This window comes from Lagopus muta, chromosome 6 (genome assembly GCF_023343835.1).
Source record: "Lagopus muta isolate bLagMut1 chromosome 6, bLagMut1 primary, whole genome shotgun sequence".
NCBI classification, from domain to species: Eukaryota; Metazoa; Chordata; class Aves; order Galliformes; family Phasianidae; genus Lagopus; species Lagopus muta.
The window spans coordinates 10,204,664-10,223,298 of record NC_064438.1 but is presented as its reverse complement, the minus strand read 5'-3'; the positions used below and the strand labels follow the sequence as shown (position 1 = coordinate 10,223,298).

At 38.4% G+C, this 18,635-nt stretch overlaps 1 protein-coding gene across 5 annotated transcripts in view; it reads left to right on the top strand.

Moving 5' to 3' along the window:
• TUB (TUB bipartite transcription factor) overlaps nt 1-18,635 on the top strand; it is a 135,502-nt gene that overhangs the window by 85,215 nt on the left and 31,652 nt on the right. For 3 of the 5 annotated variants that reach the window (XM_048950031.1, XM_048950034.1, XM_048950035.1), the window contains exons 2-4: nt 921-972; nt 2,452-2,614; nt 12,098-12,235. In XM_048950031.1, coding sequence (XP_048805988.1) covers nt 921-972; nt 2,452-2,614; nt 12,098-12,235 — 353 coding nt within the window. The remainder of the gene's footprint in view (nt 1-920; nt 973-2,451; nt 2,615-12,097; nt 12,236-18,635) is intronic. The other 2 variants (XM_048950032.1, XM_048950033.1) reach the window with 2 other exon arrangements.

Below are 18,635 nucleotides of genomic sequence, written 5' to 3'. Positions count from 1 at the left end.
ATGCAGGTTCATTTGTCCTGGATTCCTTTTTATCTCTTAATAGTTAAGAGTGATCATAGAAATGGGGCTAATCTCTTTATTATTTTTTTTTAAGTGCTGTAAGAGGAAATGGATTCTGCTTGTAAGAGGCTATTTCTGTAACAGAGTATTCCTTGTAGGTGATATATTACAATTTAAAAGACTTAATGATCTGCATTCAAAGTTTAACCATAATGTTCTTACAATGGAGACCTTTATTCTCTAGAAAAGAAGTATAGTCAGTCATTTGATAAAATACCTCATAAGAATAGTTTTCTGATTGCAATACCATTAGCTTTAACATCTAATTAATGAAAACAATTGAAAGTGCTGGAGCTAATCTCCCAGCTACTAACAATTAGCAGAAAGAAATACATCAGTGGCACCATGCTGTTTGTCTTGCCAGTCTCTAAGGATTGAACAGCATGTCAATAAGTGTGACTTCAGGTATTCGGAAATAAATTCTGGTGTTCAGTTTGCAAAGTCTGGATGGTTTATTTTTCTAAGATGATTTTAAATACTGCTGAGTTCCTAACACTCATTACTTTGTATATGACTTACATGCAAATTTTCAGTCAAATCCCATTGCTGTTTACATTGATATTTTCATTAGAAGGTGGTGGAGAAGAAAACAAGCTGTAGACCATAGAGTTTGCATTTCTTTGTGATCTGGTTGATATAAACCTTTTATTAAAATTTATGTGAACCAGAGTTTTCCAGTCTTTCACAGACTGCATTTAAACTCTCTTAAGCCGGCTTTTGCGAGTTGAGACAGGCAAACTTCCATGGAGCACAGTAGAAGTTTTACATAAGTAGCTTTTGTGGCACTTGGCTTCAGTGATTGCTGTTTGGTGTTTATTTTGAGTGATAAATCTGTTCTAATTATGTACTTGTCTTTACAGTGTTCTGGATGATGAGGGGAGCAACCTGCGTCAGCAGAAGCTTGACAGACAGGTAAGATTTGGAGGAGTATCTTATTGCCTTCTGAAGTCTAGATCTTGGAGCAGTGAAATCTGCAACACGCATATCTGGTAATTGGTAAATATATCATGCAAGAAAATTGCATCTCTGATTAGGGAATGCAAATGAGAAGTCTGTGGAGGTCACAGCTTATGTAAAATTCTAACTTCTACTGAAATTTTTCTTATGAGATGAACATCTCTACTGCCCTGAACTCATTTTAAGTTTGCTTACGATGTGTTTATCACATTGATGGACTGAAAAGGACAAGAAGTTTTTGCAAAGTTGTTGGCCAGCAGAGATTTACCACAGAGTTTTTACATCTTTTCCTTTTCGTTCCATGTATTTAACCTCGTGGCTACAAACCAGTGGCATTATGTTCTATGTTATCTGTTTTGCTACTGTTATCCTGCATGATTCATAGAAAATGATTCAGAATCTCTCTAATGAAATCTCAGGAAATTTTGCTGTTAAATTTTAATGGGGTTTGAGGTTTCCATTTCACCTTTTTTTGTGTGTGATGCCTCTTCCATAAACCTTTGTGTTTTATAATTAAACCTTGTAAGTTTAATTTTTTGTTGTTACATCCATTCCTTCTCCCATCTTTTTGTTTTTGTTTGCATGTCTGCTAGCATTTCATTTTCAAGTGAGAAAATGAATTTCTGCTTATTGTTATGCTGACCATTCTGAAGTTATATTGGAATGTTACAGACAGCTTAAGGAGCTGTAAGGCTCCAGTCTCCATTCTTGTTCTTAATTTCTAGCATGTCCATATGGATATGCTTTTAAAAGCATATCCAAAAAAGATATCACTGTATATGAGCACAGGGGTGGTAAAGAAATGGATAATTAAATTTAACATTTCTGTTCTCTGAGACTGTGGAAGATGTCTCAAACAGAGAGGTATCAATGGAAACTGCACAAAGCAGCTGGGAGAAGAAATTTGTGAGACTGCCAGGATAATTCCTTGCATTCCATCAGCATTGCTTTGGTTTTCTGCAGGTGTAGCTGAGAAATTCAAATGTTTAATTAAAGTTTGTCTTGTATAATTAGATTAAGCTTACGTCCAGCATTATCATTTGTTTCTAATTTGCAAATGATCTGCTTTTGATTTATGGAAATTTAAATTGGCATCTCTGTGTCTCATGCCCTTGCTTACCCTCCCATTGCTTCATAGCTTCTCTCACTGTTGTTTTTCCAAAGGTTATTTCCAAGTAAGCTCTGACAGCTGATAGAGTGCTCAGAAAGATCTATTTTAATTATTTGCTGTTTTCAGCAGAAGGTGTTTTAGCAGTGGGTTGGTGGGTTTTTTTTTCCCCGAAAGATTTCCTATTACCCAAAATAACCCAAGATCCTACTTGCCAATTCCCACCACTAGAAAGCTTAGAAGACCTAAAGATGATCTATTGTTTTTCATCGAAGATTGCTATTGTTTGGAGTCCAGTAACCTGATTTTCTTTGTATTTTCCTCAGCGAGCATTGCTAGAGCAGAAGCAGAAAAAAAAGCGCCAGGAGCCGTTAATGGTTCAGTCCAATGTGGACAGTCGCACAAGAGCGCGTAGAACGAAACATTCGGAGGAACAAGCACCATTGGTTGAATCGTATCTTAACAGCAACAGCAGCACCATATACCATGGTATACGAATGTGGTCTATTGCATGCATGTTTACTGCAAGTTGTAGTATGATGCTGACAGTGCTAAGCTCATGCTGTGAGAAGAAAGGTGTTATTTTCTAGTGAATAATCGATAACCTTCACTTGTTTGGGAGTAAGAGCCACTGGGCCATGGAAGAATAGGGAACAGAGGAATGTAACTAGCTACCAGTTCAGATCAGTTGGCAATATTAAAGTGTCATCAGCCTTTGCTTCCTCTGAAGTAAAGCTCATGCTGTACTAGTCTATGGATCTTGTCAGTGTTAATGATAAATTTGAAACTTCTTAACTAATTTCAACTAAGTTTGTATATCACAACCTCAAAGATACTACATTTCTGCAAGTTTCATTAAAGTAGGCGAGTAGGTAGAGAAGAATATCCAAAAGTTGTAAACTGTGGTCTGCGGTTTCTTATTAAAAATTACAAATTCCAATAGGGACAGAGACACTTCAGGTGAAAAACTGTAAAGCCATTTCTGTACTGTTCAGAGAATTTTGTCATCAGCAATAAATCCTCAGGAAACCAGTCGTTATTTAGTTCTGTATTCAGGTGGCCCATGCTAGTTGCCCCTGATGATGCTTAGGTGTGTACTTTTCTCCAGGTTGTCCTAGAGAAAAGCTTGGGTTGCAAATGTTCAATATTGTGTCTCTTATAGATCTCGTTCCAGGCTGATTCTGTTCCAAGAGGTATAAAGAACAGTGATCTTCAGTCTTTCTTGCTCTGCATATGATGAATTTGATTCAATTCCATAGCCAAAGGTTTTCTTCTGTTAGTGTTGATGAGTGTGTGGGACATGAGCTGAAATAGAAGGGTACTGGGAGAGCAATGGCTGTTTTCAGATTGAGAATTCTATTAGGTGGCAGAGTAGTTAGGGTTCAATGTCTGAAAAACCGAAGCCTAAGATGTTTTAGTGAATCTACACCTGAACAAAAAAGGCCAAAGCAGTATCTTAGTTTTAGAACAAACAAAAGCATAACTGTCAGTCCTTTCAGATTTCTCTCAAGTGCACTGCGTGTGCTCTACTTTTTGTCTGTTGTGCAATGTCATTTTCAGCTAGTGGCCACACCTTTTAGCAGGGTTGTAGCAGACATTTGCTGGACTAACAGATCATACTGTGAGAAGTGTAGGGTTACAAATGATGGGCACTTTTTTAGTTTTAGGTTTTTTATGTTTTTTAAACACGGAGAACATATTTCTTCTCCTTGCTCATCAGGTGCCATTATACACTGAACTTTTTGTACTGTAGGTAGAATCAATAGCTCAGAAAAAAGCTCAGAAAAACAGGCATTATAATCCTATAAAAGGTAGCATATTATCTATGTTAATTGAAGTAAATTTTGCAACAGTTTGCACCATAGTGGACTTTCTGACTTAAGTGAGATTAACTGTGCTCTTAAGGTAAAGAGTGACCCTTCCTGTTATGCTGTACTGTACCATTTACTGGAATATTTACTAATCTCTTCTCCTTAAATCTCCTGATTTTTCTCTCAAACCCTTTCAATATTTAACAAGGTCTCAGAGGAGCAAAAGATAATGTTTCTCATATTCATCCTAAGAGTTTGTTAGTCTTTGAGGGTCAGCTGTCTTTGTAATAAGCCAGCCGTTAGCAAAAGCCGACTTAGGAGAATTTAGTTACTTAGTACAGTGCCTTATTGCCTTATAAAATCATTTGTTGGGAACATTACTCTTGAAAATATTACAAGAAATCTGAAAGCATCCTTTTTTGGTGTGGTCTTCTCTGGGAACGTTCTTAGTGTTTGCACGACACATCGTTAGGTTCTGATGACTGGTTTTAACTACAGTATTCAACTTCAGGGTTGGTGCTTTTTTTTTTCCCCTTCAATGAATACATTTGTATGTGGGAGTGTCGGATGCATGAGACAGCTGGGCTGTTTCTAAAGAACTATTCTGCTCTTTTCCGTTCATTTGTTTCTGCTCTAGGCATGCAGATTTTTAGTTAAGAATGAGTCTTTGATGGGAGTTGAAGGTCTGCTGAATGAACTACATTGCTCGGATGAACACGTTTGTTAAGTCAATTCCTGTACAGCAAATGCTGCAAAAGGAACACTTTACACCTACCATCCTCCTCTACTCTTCTTTCCTTGTATTAATTCTATGCAGCACAAAAGCACTGGTTGATTTCGAAAAATAATTGGATGCCTATTTGGAGGTATCTCTGTGGTACTTTGCTCAAAGTAGGTCAGAGATAACATCTCAGAATTGCTGAAATGTTAGGCTTTCTGCACTGAGAAATTCTCTTTCAAACACTGCTATAGCTCACTGTGTTGCAGTTATCTTTGCTGCAGTGGTTCACTGATGGGCAACTCTATTCTGGAATAAAAACTGATTTCATTCCAGAATAACTGTCAGAGAGTAGAGTGAAAAAAAGTCAAGATCATTTTTATTCTGGAAGAAAACATTGGCCTGGGAAGCTCTTTGTAGGTAGATAGCATGGAACTACATATTTTACTACTTAAGCTGATTTCTTTCTGTATAAGCACCCTTTGCCATTAGGTATGAATTTTCAGATAAATAACTTCCACGTTGAAGTATATCCCTCTAAAACCTTCTGGTTACTGTCATACTGGCTTATTAACTAATAACAGCAAAATTATTTGAGTTATCTGCTAGAACTGAGATGAATTTGATTGAACAGGCCAACCTGAGGTCAAATAAATCCAAAAAGTCCATGAGTGGAGTTAATCCAGTTAGTCTGAGCTGGGTTATAAGCCAGTTTGCTACAGTTCCCACTACTTACCAGCCAGCATCTGTGGATCAAGTAGGACTAGAAATTGTTTTCATTATTTGGAAGAGGTTGCAGAGATATATTTTATGGGAACAGAATCTCTTGTTTTATAATCTTTGCCCCTAGGAATCATAGAATCATAAAACACTCAGGTTGGAAAAGACCTTAAATATCATTGAGTCCAACCACAACCTAACCATACTACTCTAACAAACTTCTGCTAGATCATGTCCGTGAGCAAATTTAGGCATACTAGCAGGAGAAGTACTTTAATGGCAGTATTTCTAGATTAAGTCCAGGACAAAACTGACTGTGTGGAGGGAGCAGGAATTATGCGTGTAAAATGAGCATAGTAGTCTTTTCCTTGGCACTGAAATGAATGTATTGATATTATTTTGGGGTCACGCCTGTAGGTTAGATCCTAGATGATCTGCCTGCCATTTCAAGCAGTAAGTCTCCTGCCATTAATTTCCATGATGTTTGGCTCCAGTTTATTAGAAAGCCTGTTTTTCTTGCAGTACTAAATACAACTTCGTTACTTCATCATTAAAAATAGCTGAATAAGAACATGTGTTGAAATTAAGCATAGGTTGTATATAGAAGATGACAATCTTTTATTCAGTGGGATAAGCTTAATCCTGCATTACCTTCTCTTTCTTGTGACCTTGTTTATTTTCAGTTCGGTGTCCATCAGAAAGCATATTGCTGCCTGCTTGTTTAAAGTTTTTATTAAGTGCAGCTTGCCATTCTGTAACGCCTTGCAGTCACATCTACTTGTTTGTTGTCATGGATCTCTACACCCCTTATTTTGAAGTGCTTGTTCAAAACTTGAACAAACATTTTAGCCTCATATGGCACTGCAAAATTCTGCTATGACTGCAGCTTTTCTCAGTCTGGATTGCAAATGTATATACAAATCAAGTAACATGCAGAGATACACTGCTTACTGCAACAATTTAATTACACTATTAAATCACATTTCATGCAAATGATGAAAACCCATTTTTACAGGGAAGAGTAATTTTATATCTATGGAAATGGTGAATTTCCACCAGGGAGAGATTTTTCTTTTCGCAACAGTGAGGAAGGCAGAGATTTGAATGCGTGCCAGATATGCTTTCATTAATATTACCATATTTTGTTGCAGCTGGGGCTTTTTTTTTTTTAAAGACTTGGAATTAAAATTGTTTTCCATTAGAAACTCTCTGAGCAATTTTCATGTCAACATTCAGTTTAGAGATTATGATTAACCATGTGCTAAAAAGCAAAGTTGCTTCCTTGTTTTCCATTTTTGACATTCGCCAGCACATCTAGAAAAATAGTCCTGTATTGTGTTGAACAGCAGGTTTCAGGTAAAAGGCATAGGTTTGGACTGCTAAGTTTTACATGACATTCTGCCCTTCTGTCATAGAGGGTGAGAGATAGGTGATGAGTACCAAGCTGTCAACTTATAAAAGAATGTCAATTAACCATTTAAAACAAAAGGCAAACAAACAAACAACAAAACCGTATTTAAGCATTCATCAGAACTGTGTGTTGCATCCTTGTATTTCACTAACCTTGAAATGAGGTGTTAGTTTATTTTTTTGAAGGCAGCCAGGAATGTTCTATGGACAAGACTATTAATATTGAGAGATCCGGCAGCACTCCAAGTATCATGTGGGCAAAACACCTAACTTCCAATAAGCATATATTCTGAAATCTCCCTTACAGCCGCAGTCTCTTTACCCTTCATCCTTTAAGGCATCTTCTTGATTTATTATCAGTCATTACCATTCTAGTACATTCCCAAAATAGATGAACCAACCCTGTAGCTGCAGAGAACAGCAGGTAGCAAGTCATTTAGAGGTGTCTTTGTGTTTCTTGGTACTAGAAGTTTTGAGGTTTCGAGGCAGCTGAGGGAAACTTCTTGAAAAGCGCCCTTCTCTTTCTACTTGAAATACATTTCCTTGTTGCAATTTGATGTTGGGAAGCAGCAGCAGCCAGCAGCTCCCAAAGGAACAAGGAGTCTGCTTGTGAAAGTGAGCCCAGCACCGGCAGTGCCCTCACAAATGGGAACCCATCCCACAGCTCTGAATGCAGCAGGCAGAGCTGGTTGCTGCCAACAGCATCCTCTGCAGTCCCAGATGCAGCAAGGAAAGAACTGGGGTGCCTCAAGCATCAACAAGTCCTCATGTACCCTTGTTCTTTTTGTCAGCCCTTTCACATTGAGCTTCAATTAACAAATATTTTCACCTTTGTAAAATCATCCTGGTAATGCACCAGTATTAGGGGCAGAAGCTGCAGAGCCACAAGTGATTTTACAGGCAGCATAATTTTTTGGGAGCCTGGAATCTGTGTGTAAGTTGCTAGTTGCAGGGACAGTGCCTTTGATTATAAGCGTTTTAATGTGAACATCAACTAATCGTGACTAAATATTACCTTACATGCCAGAATCTTTGCCCTAATCCAGCCCCTTGCATGTAACAACTTTTTTTCTTCCATACGTTCTTTTTTTGTAGGCCTTCTGTACAAAAAATATTTTGTTCTACAAAAAAGGTGGTTTTGCCTTTCTTCTGGATATTTTTATGGAACCTATTATCTGTTTTAGGATGATAAAAGTGCTAGGTCAGTTCATAATCTTAAATTGACAAAAAAAAAAAAAAAAAAAAAAAAAAAAAAAGAAGCCAAAATAACTATTCACTAAGATTAATATGTTACAGAGCAAAGCAGTGAGCTGTTTTTGTTGTGAAACACAAGAACAATTCAGTCAACACCAGGAAAAGCACAACTGATTTGCCCCAATTTGTTAAGATGCACCCTTGACTGAACTGTAGTTTAGCTTTCTTTGCGTGGTAATCTTTCTGGATTTCACTTTTACCGTGAGAGAACAAATCAATACTGTGATAAATAGAGTGAATAGCTTTATAGAGTTGAGCTAGTGGTTTGCATCACATCATTTATCTATCTTTCTACATGAGGTGTTCTCTCCACTACTTTGAGAGTTTTTAATCTGTCCATTTCTTTGTGTGCTTGTGTAGTTTTTTACTTTCTTCATTCTTCACACAATATACTGATCAAAAATATTTTTTCTCCTATTACATGGCATTGTTATGTGAGAAGGTTTGGTATGTTATGTTACAGTTTCCCTTTTTTCATTTGAGAACATGAGGGACTTTGAATTGAATTTCCTGTGTGAACTTACAGTCATGAAGGCCAGACAGAAAAAACATGCTTTTCATTGTCGTTCACTTGAATATCTGCAGATAACTGTTTTTCAATATTTTTTTTAAATTCCTTGTTGTCTGCATCACAGATTATTCAATAATGCAGAACTTGCATCCTTCCCATTGGTTATGGGTTGTAGCCCTACCCCAGCGTTGTCCAGCACAGAACTGGTTCATGAAATACTTCTTTCCACACTTTTGGCTGTTGGATTCCTGACGATGAAAAGCAAAGCCAGCTCAGGGCCCTTTTCCACTTTGATGTCAAGACCACGTACTGCGTTACCAGTTCACTTGTTTGTTGTTCACCTTTCCCTCTTAGCTCTGATTTTCAATTGGTAAAGTAACCTCTGCTATTTTCTGTCTCCCAAGAAGCATGTTTTGTAATACTGAGTTGGGGTTAGTAATGAGCAGTCAATCTAGCAAAAAGATGAATAACAGTGGAATTAAAATCATATCATTGTATTCCTTGATATCTCGCCATTTATCTCAAAGTAATTTCTTACAGTTTATGAGTCCAAAAGAGAATGAAACATGAGGCACGATGATCCAGTGTTGTTTGCTCTTTGGAATTTTGTCTCAATGTAAGACATCCTGCTCACATTTCTGTCTTGTCTAAAATGACAATTCTAATACATGCAAATCTAATTGGAAAGGAAAAATCATCTTTAATTTTTTTAATTAAAATTTTAATAATTTAGAGCTGGAAATATGAGGTATTGGACTGTATTTTTGAGCGTAGTCACCTTACAGTTAAGAGAAGTGGGATTTTTGAAGTTAACTGGTCTTCTTTTTTTAATTGAAATGAATGCATTTTTGAGTGTCATTCGTTGGAACTTCATCCCTGTAGCTGCATGTAAGAGTCTTTATTTGTCCTGTGCTACAGGTATCATTGTTTATCATTTAACTTTTTAGCATCCAACTGAGCACATAATCATATCATTATAGCAGTTTCTATTATGCAAGGAGGCCAGAGAAAACATTATCAAGTGGATGAGCCTTAGTAAAAGTCTGCTGTTCTCTAGGTAATCAGTAGCTAAGGATAATGTAGTGGGGTTTTGTGATGAAGATGATATTTTAGGATTTGATTTGAATTTAGTTTAGAACTAGTGCTTTAAATGCAATGTTGCAGGTCATTAAAAGTTCCTTTAGAATTATGAGATTCTGTGCAAACTCCTTTCACAAACCCATCTGTAATACCGGTACATTTATGGTTTAAGTTTTATTTTTCATCCCCCATCACTTATGTTTGAAAGTTCTGTTTACCATACACAGCAGTGATGGTGTAAGTTCAAAATGGCTGTCGCTTGGAAGTTTTGCATTATAGATGAAAGTAGTGGAGGTATTTTCTTCTCTGGCCTTTGAAGCACCCATCACTGGAAGTTATGGGACAAAATGAATTCAAAAAGCTTTGGGCGTTTTCTTGTTTAATCAAAGGACAGCTGAGCAGACAGTGAGGATAAGTCTTTAACTTTTCAATGTACAATATCAGAACATTTCATCCCTTGCTTATTAATCATTGCCTTGGGCCAAGTAGATGATACTTCATCTGAAAGAATGAATGTGGTCATATTTAAAAGGGAACTGATTGGTCACTGAATGTCGGTCATTTATAAAATAATGAAGTTCAATTAAAAGGAGGATTATCATCTTTAAAACAATGGAAAGAACATACCCTCATTTTTATAGATTGACTGAGTTACAAGTACAGGACAGATTGCTGGGCTGACCAATCCTGCCTATTTAAAGACCGTGCAGCAGGGACACTTTGGTTCCCTGCTTAGTCCAAGGCTGCCATGCCTGTGGAAATAGGATGCCATGCTGCTGTGTATGTGCCACTTTCCCTGACATGCTGCGCGCTCGCTCTCCAGTTCTGTCTTCTTAATTTCTGCAGTGCTCTGTGATGCTCAGCAAGGAGACTGCAGTCTTGGGATTTGTTTGATAAAAGACAGGAGTGAGGAACTGGGCAATGCCAAGCTGTTCATTTGAGCTATTAATCACTCACACCTCTGCCTATTTCACCTGCTTACTCTGTAAAACTTGGGCTCTTCCTCTTCCTCTGTGTAATGAAAACGGAGTGTGTGTTAGTGAGTGCTCCAGATGCTCCTTGTGCAATGAACGTAATGCTCTTCATACTGGATTGCTGCTCTGAGGAGAGCAGCTCGGGTGTTGTAAGGTGCATTCACACAGGCTGACTCCATCTTACTCCTCTGGGAATCTCCTTGATGTTTGCTTCTGTTGCTCTTTGTGTGCACGGAGGATTTGGTGAACAGAAAAGTCGCTTCAGAGACCAGAAACTTGGGGAGATTTTCGCTTTTCAAAGGGACAACTGGCTGTCCACGTGTCATCACTAGCCCTTCTGGGGCCTTAGGAAGTGTGCCAGATATGTTTTTACCTAGATTTATAGGTGGCCAGTTTGTTCCAGTTAGATTCCTTTGAGGTTTTTTTATTCGTTCGTTTATTTTGAAGAGAACAATTCAGTTTTGGGAGTAAGAAATGGTGGGAGGCCCTGAGAGCCGTGGTGATATTCCTGTGGGATAAATCAGTCACCTCGTAAAGCTGGGGGCTTAGCAATTAACAGCAACCAGCAACTGGTGCCAACATTTTTTAGTGCCCACCTATAGGTTATTGTGCTTGGGATGTGAAGTTTGATGATTTCTTTATGTATTTCACAATGATGATTGTTTTTATGCCTCTCTACCTTACCAAGGTTGCTTGAATTCATGGCTTGGCCTGGCCAAAAGAAGGAGTTACTGCGTGTGTTGCTTTGCATGGTTGAAATATTGACCTCAAAGCGTGTCATGCTTGTAGAAAGTGATAAAACCTCTTTTTACTTTGAAAGCATCTAGCAGTATGTGAATTATGCTGACATTCATAGTTCGTGCCACGCATAATATGCTGAGACTTCAAAAAATTAATTTGTATGGTACAAACTGGGGGGAGTCTGTAATTTCAGCTTTGTCCATAGTTTCTCCATAAAGTGCCTGGCTGTCCTTCTCATCATACTGTGGTGCTGACAGTTGCACAAGATGTGTTTCTCTGAGAAGAAAACCAGTGGTTCCTTGTTTATGGTTTTAGGATATAGTTTTAAACATAGACACTACAAAGTCTAAATGAAGCTCTTCTGCCTTTATGCTGCCACTGTTTGTGATCGGTCTGGCAGACTTTAGGATGAGGAAATGAGCTTCCTACAATAGCTCAGCAGCACATTAATGTTATGATGTTATTTTTGGCCTGAAAGCTAGCAGCTAGCATGTTATTGGAAAGAGGGAAAAGGTTAAGAACTACATCCCAGTTAACTTAACACTTCCAATTTTTTACTGTAACTTTGCAATTTCTCATTTATTTGAATCTCCTCTTTGCATGAATTATCTGCAATACCAAATTCTGCTATGCCTGCTCACATCTTTATGCCTTCTCAGAATTCTCAATGCATTCTCTCTTCTCTCTCTCAATTTGTTTCTCTCTTGTTTCTCTCTCTTCTTCTTTTTCATGGGGTACCCTGAATCTCTCAAGCAGTACAGGAGGCCGAACAGGAAGATGTAAAGGTGGCAGTGGATGCCCAAGCTCCGAAATCAACTAAAAAAGCCAAGGCAGCATCTGCAAGCTGTCAGACTGGCAGTGCCAGAAAGGAGAAAAAAGGGAAACACAAAGGTTAGCTGCATGCTGCTGAATGTCAGATGTTGAACTGACTGCACCAATACCTTTCTTCTTCTTCTTTATTTTTGTTTCATTTCTATCAGAATCAGTAGCTTTCTGCAAATTGTCTGAAAGTGATTTATTGCAGTTTTTATGAGATTGGAAAATGCGGATGACTTGGAGCTGCGTGTGTGAAGGAGGGCTGAATGTGTAAACCACGTCTGTTCCAAAGGAGCACGTTTGTTCAAATTCTAGATGAGTAAGAAAGTCCTGATGAAACAGGTGAAACAGACGCTTTCCTGCAGCGTTAAGGAAATGACAACCATCTCACACCAGTTTGATTTTTCTTTGTCTGTCCACATGCAGTGTAATTTGGAGGAACAGCCTCCATTCTAAGACTCTCACCGAGGCTTGAACGCTGCACAAATTTGAGGTTCAGTGAGAATTTTGAAAACTAAATTTGACAGATCCAAGATAATATCTTCAAAGGGATTCTTCGTGTTGTTATTTCAGGATTAATCTGTCCTAACTGCTAAAATTATGTGGGGTGTTTGTCTGAAAAAAAAAAGTCTGCAATGATTTTGGGTAATATTGGTTAATTGGGTGATACTGGTTAAACACAAAGATGCTATTGATAATGACAGAAGTGTAGGTAATATAATAAATATATATATAAGATTTTTTATGTGTGCACACGTACGCAAAAGAGAGATTTTTGTATCATAATATGCAAGGTTTTTTATTTGATGGCTGATAACTAATGAAATTAATAAATACCTTTCCAATGGTTTGCAGTTCTTGGATAAAACCATTGTAAAACTGTCGTGCCTAGGCTGGACTGTATTCCCATCTGATGTTTTCCTGCAGTCTTTCTATTATTTCCTAGGTAGAGTGTAGTGTCTGCTGTTGACAAGCCTACTTAACGATAATGATGACTAGCAAAGGTAATTATTGAGGTCAGTGTATAAAGGCTTATCCACAGGGATTTTTCAGACTTGAGCCTGCCTTCTCAAAATCCATTAAACCGCACTGCAGCCTAATTTTTGAGGTGTGAATCTTCAGCTTCTCTATATCTGTAGTCCCCCTGAGACTGGGTTAGTCAGGTTGCAGAGGCTGGCCCTGAGGTAAAGAGTTTATTCATTTACTTATTTGAAAGAAAGATGATGTTTGTCTCGTCAATACTTAAGCTTAAAATAATAAATAAAAGATGAGGGTAAAATTAACTCTGTGTAAGAACTTACAAAATAAGTGAACAGAAAGCTAATATTTCTGAATTTAACATAAAAAGTAATTCCACTCCAGCACAGTCATACAGATGCCAGGTTTTATTCTGAAGTGGGTTTTACTGGAGAATAAAATTTATCTTACTAGTTTAAAAGAAAACTTTCCTGAGGCTGCAGTTGAGCACTGTGTGGAGTAATACTTAAATTATTCCTACTGCATAGCCTTGAGGCTCTGTTTCATCTCATAATGCCTGCTTGAGCTGTCTCTATACGTACAGAACTTAAAACATTGTTCTGGTCAGATTCAGTAGGCTTAATTTGGGAAATCTGCATTGTGTAACACCAGTGTATGTTTAAGTATTTAAATTTGCATGTTTTCTAATCAGTTTTCTCCTGAGTTCTTGCTGGTTGTGTAGTTAGCAGAATCTTCAGAATCTCTGCCATTGCTATCAGCTGCTTGAAAGGAGTTTTGTGTTTGGTTTTGTGTAATATTTGAGGGATAGATGTGCAGCTTGTCCACTTGTTAACGTTTGAGCAATCCAGGTCTGTGTCATGCTGTAACTTCTACATGTCCTGTAACAGGATGGTTGCTGAGGGGTGAATGAACAATACATGGTAAGATAACATTTTAAAGGTTTCTATTAGTGTTTAGTTATAGTATTACTTTTCTGAGTGCAGCTGAGCTCTTTGTGCTTGAAGAAGAAAAAAAAAAGCCATTGGACTAGATCCTATGAATAATAAGCTAATTCAGACCAAGAATCATTGAATTATACATGAATAGCTCTTGCAGCTGTAATGTAATGATCCTACTCTGGTCTTAGATGTGTAATGCCTTTTTAAGTGGCTCAAAGAAGATGAAACTATGATCAGAACAATGTGCTAAAGATAAACATGAGGGAAGTAGTGGGTTTAATGAGGTTACACCGACACAGGGCAAGAGAAGGATGTGGCTAATTGCTCACGTAGAGCTGGTGGTTGCTCCTGAGTGAGGGTTCACTGCATTTTGTCAGTCTGTGATGGGTAGCGTAGCGTTTAGCAACTTCCTCTAAATTTGTGTTACTACAGATATTTCTCTCTTAATGATGTATCCCAAATACACTGTGTCTGTTTTTGAAAAGAGACATCATTTTTATGGGGAAAAGCCTGTAAATGCAGTAAATTGATTGCATTTCGTAGTGGTATTTATGAAAGGCTGGGTCTCCAAGTTCGCTGTTGGACTTAATATTTGACATAGGGAAAAATGAAGCAAGTGAATACATAAAATGGTGGAAATAATGGATTGAACAGTGACTTGATTTTGAACTTTGTGATGCAAAGAAGTGTTGCATAAGGATATTAGTGAACCACAGAAAAATAGCCCAAACAAGTGAAAACAATTGCAACAAATACCTATGAAAAACATGCACCCGGCATGGGATGCAAATACAAGATCAGAGCATCTTTAAATCCCAAATCCCTAGATTACTTGTTCAGAATTGAGATTGTACGGTTGTACATTGTGGTATGAAGTGGTTGGTTGTTGGTTTTTAATATGTATTCTTTTTTCTCAGCATAGGTTTGTGAAGTAAAGTGGTTCTTTTTAGCTTTTTGAGGTAAATCATGCAGAAGCAAATCAGGAAGATAAAAAGAACCTTTATCAATATAAAAAAAAAGCCAGACAAACATGCAAAGCCAGAACATAATTCAAAGTGAAATCTGATATGGAAATTCATAAGTCATTCCATGGGGGCTTGTTTCTTACTGAACCCACTGTAGACATACCATGTTAGCATGTTCTAGGAAACATTTTCCCTTCCTGCACGTATGAATGTCAGAAAGCAGATGAGAAGCTGTGACACACAGTACTTTTTCTGCCAGGATAACTGTTTCGTGTTTTGATTTTACTTACTTCTTCCATGTTTATTTCCTCTCTTTCATGCCAGTCTGTCTATTTTGATTTGTGTATCCTGTCCCATTTTTTATGTAACAAGAAACTACATTAGTGCTGGCCAACTCAGAAAGTAGCACCATGTGTTGGACAAGAAGCATTATTTCTCATCATTAGTACTTACTCTTACAGGAATAAAAGAGTTTATGTAGAGTGGATTTATCTTGCTTTCCTGTGCATTAAAGAGAAAGGGTTGTAGGAGGAGCAAATGAGTTTCCACCAAGAAAAACCCTGTTGTTACCAGATTTGACAGCCCTTCCAAGCTACAATTTAGGAACACACAGACTTAATAGTGATGAAATCCAGCTACAGTTTTCTAGATTTCATCAAGGTGAATGTAGAGCTTGCTGCTCGTGTGCTTGCTGTATTGACTTGATGTGATGTTAGCAATAGGCCTTCCTTCGATTGAAGTTTAGGCTAGATCACCTCTGGAGTCCTTTCCTAAAAAAAAAAAATGTCTTTGCATCCTTTTCCTTACCAACAAATACCTTTGTGATTTTGCATTTGCATCTCAATGGATGTGCAGTCCCTAAGAGAACAGACATATACTGAGAAGTGGCTTAGAAAATATTAACAGCTACACTATACTTAAGGCGAGGTGACCCTAAAAACAGAACAAAAATTGCATTTTTTGTACCTCTTTAAGCATTCTCTCTTTTGAGGAGAATTAAACCCAACAAATTTTATTGCTTTTCTAATTAATGGACTTCTGTGTTTCTAGAAGATGTAGTTTCCTGATATTTCATTCTAGCTATCATGCTAGAGCTTTCTAAGTAATCACTGTGAGAAATAACCCTCTTAATTAACTGAGTTTTGCAATACTGCTTTCTTGTACCACTGTCCCAGAAGTAAACCTCATTATACTTGTGGTCTGACTTCTGGATAGATTTGAAAAACATAATCAACTACTGTTTTTCTTTTTAGCTTAAAACGCAGATCACTTGAAGCAATGGAAGCAGAAGCAAAGTTTCCTTTCAGCCAAGTTCTTTAAAGCCTGGAAAGTCTCTTTGTTTCTGTGTCAGTACAGTAAAAATGGATTTTTCTGTCTCTGACCTTGGAGTAGGCTAGCTGGTTTTTGAAGCTACAATCTTAAGCTGGCAGAAAAGTTGCTCTGCAGTTTGTAATAGCAGCCTTGCTGCTGGTTGCAGCCTTGCCTTGTCCACTTGGATGTGCCTTCTGTGTTGGACCAGTGGCTTGTCTAACCTGGTGTCTTTCCTTTTAAGGCATGTTTAAAGAAAGAAATGAAGGAAAGTTTCTAGTGTGTTGGTGGTATTTGCGTTTGCAAGGGAAGGACATAACTTGGGCTTGTTTTTGAGTCTGATACACATACAGCTTAAGCATATTCTTAAAACTTAGTGTGTTAATCAGTTAGTCATTCTTTCCTATGCTTACAAGTCCATGTAAAAATACCAGTAGGAAATATTGCTGGGTAGTTTGCCACTTTTTGAAGCTTGAACTGATTTATACAAAACTAACATTGTGCATTGTCTGTTATTGTCACATAGCAGTATCTCTCCTTGTGTCTGTTCTGGTCCTCATCTGTAAGCAGTGGTCACTTTCATCAGCTGCCTCTCTGAGCTTTCCCTGGTCATACACAGCTGGATGGGATGTAGTTTGTTCCTCCTCTTTGAACCCACACCCCCCTCCAAGTAAAAGAATCACAGAATGGCCAGGATTAGAAGGGACCTCAAGGATCATGAATCTCCACCCTGCCCTGCCACACACAGAGCCACCAACCTCCCCATTTCATACCAGACCAGGCTGCCCAGGGCCCCAACCTGGCCTTGAACACCTCCAGAGATGGGGCATCCACAGCCTCTCTGGGCAGCTGTTCCAGCACCTCACCACTCACAGTAAAAAACAAAAGATGTTATTCTTTCTTGATTATCTCTTGAGCAACAAAATGTGCTGTTATTTTCAATTGTCTATAAGATTTGAAGTGCTGAGATACAGTATTCAGTACAGATATTGAAAACAGAGTACAAATTGGAGAGGTAGGATGGAAATGCCAGTGAATGCTTGGGTTTTTTCCCTGTTTTTTATTGCTGGTTGTTCCAGGTTTCCTCTGAGACACAACAGTGTCAAAGTTTTCCAGAAAGTCATAACTGAAGGGAGTTGCTTCAGTAACAGGGTTGTTTCAGTCTCCCTCTTTCTTCCCTGCCCTCCTTTGTTGTTGCCTAGAGGGTAATATAAAGAATTCCTTTTCTTCTTAACAGATATTCAAGGACACGTCCATTGGTTTTTTTCTACGTTACCCTTGGGAAGAAAAATGTAGAAAGCCCTGCATCTAGCTATAAACACTTTATTTTTGGCACAGCCCACTCAGCTTGTCTTTGCTGACACTCTTCTTAAACTGGAAACTTGAACCTGTAGACATGAGTTGTTTGCTTTTATTGCTCTGTGAACCATCCTTCCAGTAGGTGGGTGGAAGGATAAGGAGGCAGTGAGGCAAAGAATGAGAACAAAGGGAAGATTCACCTCAGATATCACAATTGTGCAGGCTTGAAAGTGCTTTCAGACATTAGGCAGGTGATGATGAAGCGGCCTTTTGAGCCATGACTGAACAAAATACACAGACATCACATGACATATGTGAAAGAAAGGTGTGTGCTTGCATTTAGTACCGCTGCATTTAACTATGTTGCACACACACACATATAACTGCAATAATGCATGCACACACACAAATATTATCGTTAATCCCGTGTTTGCCATGAACCATCTGTGGCATCACATTTATTTGCTGCTTTTTTTTTCTTCTTTTTTTTTCCCCCCACAATATTATGATACTACAGAGGTTATTTTCATTTTTTCTCTCTCTGCCCAGCTAGATCTTCCATTCCCTTCAATGGAGTCACAGAATCACAGAATGGCCAGGGTTGGAAGGGACCTCAAGGATCATGAATTTCCAACCCCCCTGCCACATGCAGGGCCACCAGCCTCCCCATTTCATACCAGACCAGGCTGCCCAGGGCCCCATCCAGCCTGGCCTTGAACACCTCCAGGGACGGGGCATCCACAACCTCTCTGGGCAGCTGTTCCAGCACCTCACCACTCTCTCTGTAAAGAACTTCCCCCTGACATCCAACCTAAATCTTCCCTCCCTCAACTTAAAACCATTTCCCCTTGTCCTGCAGTTGTCAACCCTTTCAAAGAGTTGATTCCCCTCCTGTTTGTAGGCTCCCTTTAGGTACTGAAAGGCTGCAATGAGGTCACCCCGCAGCCTTCTTTTCTCCCTCAGCTCCAAGCCCAGCTCTCTCAACCT